This window comes from Montipora foliosa, chromosome 5 (genome assembly GCF_036669935.1).
Source record: "Montipora foliosa isolate CH-2021 chromosome 5, ASM3666993v2, whole genome shotgun sequence".
Lineage (NCBI taxonomy): Eukaryota > Metazoa > Cnidaria > Anthozoa > Scleractinia > Acroporidae > Montipora > Montipora foliosa.
The window spans coordinates 7,073,105-7,080,604 of record NC_090873.1 but is presented as its reverse complement, the minus strand read 5'-3'; the positions used below and the strand labels follow the sequence as shown (position 1 = coordinate 7,080,604).

General features: G+C 37.1%; 1 protein-coding gene across 3 annotated transcripts; it reads right to left on the bottom strand.

Moving 5' to 3' along the window:
• Positions 1 to 3,781: 3,781 nt before the first annotated feature.
• LOC138003512 (uncharacterized) lies at positions 3,782 to 7,317 on the bottom strand. 3 transcript variants are annotated; one of them, XM_068849615.1, is made up of 3 exons: positions 5,907 to 7,312; positions 5,099 to 5,140; positions 3,782 to 3,921 (listed from the first exon to the last, which is right to left on the bottom strand). In XM_068849615.1, the coding sequence occupies exon 1, from the start codon at positions 7,282 to 7,284 to the stop codon at positions 5,908 to 5,910; it is 1,377 nt and encodes a 458-aa protein (XP_068705716.1). In that variant the 5' UTR covers positions 7,285 to 7,312; the 3' UTR covers positions 3,782 to 3,921; positions 5,099 to 5,140; position 5,907. The 3 variants fall into 3 exon arrangements, with proteins under 3 accessions (XP_068705716.1, XP_068705717.1, XP_068705715.1); XM_068849616.1 differs by lacking the exon at positions 3,782 to 3,921 and adding an exon at positions 4,751 to 4,836 and having other exon boundaries at positions 5,907 to 7,313; XM_068849614.1 differs by lacking the exon at positions 3,782 to 3,921 and having other exon boundaries at positions 5,003 to 5,140; positions 5,907 to 7,317.
• Between the last annotated feature and the right edge of the window lie 183 nt (positions 7,318 to 7,500).

The following is a 7,500-nucleotide window of genomic DNA, read 5'->3' as shown; positions in this document are numbered from 1 at the left end:
AGTTAAAAGGTAAAAGTGATCCTCACACTTATTTGGAGAATTGTCCAGATTGCGAATCCTCTCCCTTTCTATAACCGGCCTTTCAAATATATGCATTTATATCCTTTCAATCAATCAATCAAAAGACTTTATGGTGAACTGAAGACCCTGTAACTGACAGCCCAGAGACAATCTGAGCCCTGTTTTTACCCTCTTGTCATAATAACTTAAGGCTAACCATTACATAGTCGTGCTAGGAGTTTATTAATGCACGGCTTTTCAGTGTTACAAAGAGGGAGATATGTCCAGGATTGACCCTAATTAGATGCATGTGAATTTCAATAAGCGTCACAAAGTGTCCCCTTGATCTTCTCGCCATCTTTAACATCACTCGTCTCTCGGAATACAGAGACTCAATTAACGTCACAAAGTGTCTCCCAAATGAAGCACCTCAAGGAAAGGTAAACTGCAGCTGCATTTACGGTCCCTAGGTATGCTGAAAATAACGCTAACATTTACCGTTACCTTATTCTTGGTTTTCACGTGACGTCAGAAAAAACTAAAATTAAAAATTTTGAGTTTTTACCTTCATCGGGTAAAAGGCATTTTAAAGAATCTATCTGCTGGCCTGTTTTCAGCTCGGTAGCATGCTTTGTTTTGAAAATAGAGCACTTTGAATTTCATATTTGCGTAACATCTGGATTGCTCCTGAGAAACATTTCATATACGTGAAAATATCGATTTGCCTTCTGTTTTGATGAATAACCAATGTGGTAAGATGAAGTGTCTGTGGGAATGTTTTCAAGTTTAGCATCTGGAGAAAAAATGTTTAGCGAGAGCCAAAGTAAACTCCAGATGTTTCCACTGGTTTCTGGCCGCAATGTTGATATCCCTGAAAGGACCAACATGGAGTCTCCATACTAAACACTATAATCATGAGTGGTACCCTTTGCCGAATAACTTGAGTTTGGAATATCACACAGCCCTAAAACTGTTTATTTATTACCCTAAAATCAGAAGCACATGATCTTGAAGCGTGTAACTTGCAACTCTTTTCCTTGGAACAAAGCTGGAGATTTTAGGACACCAACGTTATGCCCAAATAAATAACATCAAAGCTGCACGTGCAGGAAAATACACGAGCTCCATAATTGCATCCAAATAAGGAAATTTTTAAACTCAAAAAAACCCCAGCTCTGAACGGTCCAGAGTTAGATGCTTCAAGGTCATGAGCTTCTGCCTTAATTTATTTAATGGTAAGTGATTTTAGTTTTTCTTTGCTTGATACTTGCATAACGTGAAAACCAAGAATTGTTGGAAGTAGGTAACAAAGGCTTTGACTAAAAGGGATGCTGAGTGTTGGATGTCAAAATTGGGCGTGCGTCTAATTATGCACATCTCTGGTATAAGTGTGAACTGAGGTACTTCTTTTTATAAAGGACTTCCTGTTCCAGTCATTGAGCACAATAATAACTTCCTGTTCCAACTCATCAACCACAACAACTTATTAGTTATGTGGGTCATAACTCCATGGTAAATGCATTAAGTCTATAATGATGCCCTTTCGTCTCTGTCGTTCAAAAATAACATCCCTGTGCCACTGGCTTGGTCACTATTCTTAAGAAGGCATTGGGGCTTAGGTGTAATAACATTATTAATAACCTCGATGGAATTTGATCATCTGGGTGAAAGTAGTCCTGAGAAGGACTGTTGGCAGTGACTGACGTTTCAACAACCTGAGCAGCAATCATCTTTAGAGTCTAGTGACTTGACTCTGAAAATGACTCTTAAGATGTCTTCCCACTTAGGTTGTTGGAACATCAGTCACTGCCAACAGACTTTCTCAGGACTCCTTTCACCTAGACGATCAAATATCTTTGAGGTATATATGACTCCTGGCTTCAAATCATTTTCCTATAACATAATTACAACAAACTTATTTACAACTTTTGATTTGGATGAGAGGGGAAAACCAAAGTACCTGGGGAAAAATGAGGTGGCGCAAAATTTGCAAGCATTAGATGTTACCCATTTGCATTGCTTTGCAAAATAATAATTATGGGTAATCAAATGGTATACTCGTGAAATTCGGGAATAATTTCATGCGCGTTTCGTCCAAAATCTAATAATTTCCTGAGAGAAATTATATGATTTTGCACAAAATGCAAGCAAAATTATTCCCTTATTTCACAAGTTTACCATTTGATTAGCTATTTATAACATGGATGACAAATTACGTTCATAAGACGCCATTTTGGCACTGTATGAAAAGTTGCCATGGCAACATTGTAACTTCACATGTGAAATTTTGTGCCAAAATTAAGGAGTAATTTGTCACCCATGTTATTATGATTATTATAATAATGATGAGCTATCGCAATATTTTTTCTTGTTTATTATTATTAAGTAATCATATGATTTCATTTGTTTTTCTTTTACAGCTTGGAAAAAATAAGCACTTGTAATTTTTTTCAAACACTGCAAAAATTAATAATATTGCACTTGCTCATGCAATTTTCTTCCTTGCTAGCAGAGGTCTCTTAAGTTTTCTTTTTGCATTCACTGGCAGGGCTGCAGGAAACAAGTTGACCTCTGCCATGGGTCAAAACTCGCTGTGTTAAGCATGCATGGCGGTTAAATACAGACCAAATTTAATCCGAGTCACATCATAGTACTTTACATGTATGTTGTGTGGGTTCAATGACAACAGTGGAATAGACCTTTTTCGCTAAAAAGAGTGCATGCAGGCATATTCATGCTTGCATGCACTCATCGAACATTTATCGAACCTTTATTTACTGACGTTTCAACAACAACAACAACAACAACTTTATTTAGCTAAATACAATAATTAATGGATGGCTTGCCCCGCAAATAGCTAGAGAAAGCTAATCAAGGCGGGGCAAGTCAATTACAAGAACACACCTATAAAAGACAATAAGGTTACACAAAAACACTAGTTTAACAAATTAAAGATACTGATTACAAAAGGATTGATTGTTGACAAATAGAGTTTTGGACATAAAGGTTCCCAGGTTCTCATTTTAATGAACAGAACAAAGGACCAAACCTCCTGAGTATTATTCACATGATCTATATTGGGAAAACAAAATGTAAAAGCGAAAAAGGTCTATTACTGTGAAGGAATTAAAGCGCGGGATACACCGGGTTCAAGTCACAGTCGACAAACGTATCATGATGGAGCATGCAGTTTGAAGAGTGACTTCCAAGGTTGTAAACAGCGGTTGGATCAAAGCAAGTTTCGACTCATGGCAGCCCAGCGACCGCAAAAAGAAAAGAGACTTCTTCTTACAGGGGAGCAATTTTCTTGGTCTTAATTTGAAAAAATACTTGTGCCAGTTTTTTTTTCAAATTGCACTTGAAATTATGTGATTCCCTCGGTGGGCAATGCTGCACATAATGCATTTATGTCCATTTAAGAGTAAAGCAGACACTGATTTTTATTCGTACAAGGCCTAAAAAATGCTTACAGATTGAAGAAAGTGATGAGTAATATTTGACACCTTACATAATAGCGCTTATATTGACAGTTATAATGAAATGATATTTAATATATTTTAATGATATTGTTATTCATACTACACATATTCTATACAATAATCACATGTGCATGACGATCACTGTACATAGAAATCAAGTCAATTTAACTGAGTAATTATTATTACTCAAATCAAGTGTTGGTTTTGGAGGAGGGTGTTCTCACCACCGTGCCAGCCATGTTCCCAATAATAAATAATAAAATAATAACACAAATAAAAAGTTTAGTCAAATTTAAACTAAATGACTGTAAGAAATACTTAACTTGAATAATAAATCTTCAATAATTATTATTTAAGGTTTGTTCATCAGTTATTGATCCTTCCATAGCACTAAGTTTACACTTGATTGTTTATTGTTTGATTTTCTCAGCTTGGGCGACACCTATAGGATAAAAGAAAATTAAGTCCTACTAATTTTAATTAGTACAAACTAGAGCGAGTTTCAATCGAGGGTCGTAAAACCAAAACCAAAAGTAATTAGTTTGGCCAATGAAAAAGGATGGAGACAATCCGCTAAACCAATCAAAACTCGGAGTAATTACACATAGCTGACACAAAGGGCTGGAAAATGTGCATGCATGAGCCACAATTGGTTTTGGTGTCACTTCTGATTGGTTGAAAAATGGCGCAAGAACTTTGAACCAATGACCGAGTGAAGTAATACAAAACCAAAATAATTTGCTAATTACTTTCGACACTCAATTGAAAACCGCTCTCTTAAAATAGTTTGTAGTTATTGTTTCTCGTTTACACTTGCTAGACATTGGTGAAATAGATACCTGTACATCTCTTCCCACAGGGAAAAAATTCTTATGTTATCAAGAAAACTTTACTCTACCCTCTTACTTGATTAATGTTTGGACTTAAAGCTATGAGTATTTACAACATGCATACTGTGGGTTTAAAATGTCAAGGGTATAGCAAACGTTTCTTGTTGATAAACTGTCCTTGGCAGTTTATAGACAATAGTTTTTGAGCCTTTTTATTATTAAGGAAATATGAGTTTAGACATGCTAATTAATTTTTGGGCCTCTTTATGACTGGCTAAAACGAATTTGCTATGAAATGATATATGAAGTGAATCATATATTGAACTGCAGATCTGAAATCAAGTGAATTAAGCTATGATCCTCCCAGTTATGAACACAATTTCTGCAATTGCGTAGAGAAGGCTGAAAAATTCAGGACTTCAATGGGGATTGAACCCATGTCCTCACTATACTGGCGCGACGCTCTAACCAACTGAGTTGTGAAGCCACTGACATTGGGAGCTGGTCATTTGTGGGTTCCAGTGTTCCTGTGATGAATGAATCAACGATGAAATGATATATGAAATGAATCATATAATGAAATGCAGATATGAAATCAAGTGAAGCTAACTGCAAGGATCATAGCTTCACTTTTTGCATGTGAAACAGTTTACATAACCCTTTTTTTGTGATTTGTGTTTTTATCAGTGGAGTCCACAGCTTAAGTGACTTTTTTTGTATTTTGTCTTTTTATCAATAGAGACCATTAACAAAATTTAATGAAAACAGACCAAACATAAATCCACTTACAAGTCCTCTTCCATCTACATGTAGAGAGAGCTGCATACATGCCTGTGTTGAGACAACAAATGAATGAAGGTGGTAGTTTCTAAAGAAACGGTTGTGCTGCGTTGGTGGGTAAGTAGTATACAAATTATTATCATCATCATCATCATCATCATCATCATCATTATCATTATTATTATTATTATTATTATTATTATTATCATCACACCCTCATTATAATAATTATTATTACTATTATTTTTACGGTTATCATTATTAAATTCCAGGTACAAGCTCAGAGTGTCAATACTGGTTATTAAGATGGATAAATGATATGTGCAATAAATTTTTAAAAATGTTTAACAAGTCCACCCACTGCTTCTGCCCCATCGAGACGATATACGTGGTATGTTGAAGGTGGTTTCATTCACGTTGTCTCGACGTATTGTTTCCACTGCTTTTTAGATTCACTTCATGAATAATGATAATTATGGAACTTTTTACAAGACTAAAAATTATTTCCATAGAGTAAAATCCAAATTTTTTCGACACTAGGTCATTATCAGATGTAAAACTGTTGGCCAACAAGACAATTCACTCAAATACTTAAGGGGTCTTTTTTTTTTACATCAACAGTGCGGTTTCTTATTGCATGATACGCTGAAGAGCAAATCAGTTTGTAGTTGAACTTAGTGTACCGCACAACTTTAAGAACATCTTAAGAACGTTTCAAGACTCAAATCACAAAAGAAAAGAAATTACATTGTAAGAAGTTAAACGCTCAGCCTCGGCCCCAAAATTAGGGTGTATGTAATCATTAGGGGATTATTACCTTAGACAATCTCCATTTCACAACCTGAGGAACATGGCGAGTTCTTTTTCGATGAAGAAGTACTGGACGATAAAGAATCTGCATGACGTTCCTCAGGTGAGTGAATCTCCAAGGGATCTCTCCTTCTCTCTTTTCCCATAAGTGTCGAGATGTCTTCCAGTCTGTCTTTTATACCCTTGATTTCCAGTAAAAATCCGCTCTCCTCTGCTACAGCTAAAGCATTCACGCAGTACTCTTGTGCAACTTGATAATTTTTCTGTCTGAAAGCCAGGTCTGACTTTGCAACGAATAGCTGTATTCTTTGACCTGGGGCTTCACGAATGTCTGCCTCATACCTTTCTTCCACTGTTTTCAGACAATTCTTGGCATCATCGATACATCTTTGTGTTGGGATTTGCTCGCGCGCCACCCTTGTTCGACAATTTAGAGACATCAAAGCTAGTTTTATCAGACCAAAATGATGTTTTCGTATGTAAACGGAAGCATCATTATCGAGTTCAGTGCACAAAGTGATACAATGTTTCATCAAATCTTTAGCACGAGCGACAAGTTCATCCCGAGCTGGACCGTTTGGAATAGAAGAAATGTATTTCGTCCAGTTGCTGGCCATTTCATAGTACATCAACGCCTTGAGATAAGGCGTGTTGGAGTTTTGATCCCCTATACCGATAGTTTTCTCCGCCTTGCCATGCTTGTTTAGTCGGCGGTAAAACCCTGTTAGATGACAATGCGCCATGGCTACTAAGAAGTGGTACCCGGTCACATCTGTCGCTTTCACTTTCGATTCCTCAAGAGTCTGCAATTCTTCGAGAACCATTCCTTCGGCCTCCTCAATGTTGTTTTGATAGCTTTGTACCACACTCTTTTCCAGGGTAATTAAGATCTTTATAAGTGGGTCGCCGTCGTTTGCCGTTAGAAGACTTTCTGCAACTTTGTAAAAGTGTCGCCAGTTCCCGCTGTCTCGAGCAGGGTGCAACTTGTTTAAAACAACAAAGAACTTGTTCAAAGATCTTGCATTCTCTCGATCGCCATGCACTGAAATGTTTGGAAAGACCTGTGGAATGATGGACACGTCGACATCTTCTTCCCTTTCTAATTTCACGACTGCTTTGGCTTCTGGTCTGAATTTGCGTTGCGGAAATCTAATTTTCGACTGTTTTTGTTTTGTACCGCGTCGTTTTTGGAATTCTCCGCCATCTTGGATTGCAGTCATTCTTCGAGCGGTTTTTGGAGGGGTTGAAATTTCAGCGTTCCGCGACGTGTGACAAACATTATTTACGATGTTTCCATCTCCAACAACCAGTGTATTGATGTGGGAGTTTTGTATATTGATATAGTATTTGGATAACTCGGTGTCCATTTTGCTTTGACGTGCCATCGCTTTTGTTGCTCGTTCGATTCAGTCACTCAGATTGTGCAAATGCTGTTTGAGAAAGAAAAAAAAAGGCGGGAAATGAATTGAGGAGACTGGAAATGAAATCACGTGATAATGTGGCAGATCAAATCGATTGACGAGATGGGTAGGCCGTGGTTCCCAGAGAAAAACTTACCCAGCAAAGCAGCGTAAATTTGAAATGGAAAGCAAACAGAAAAT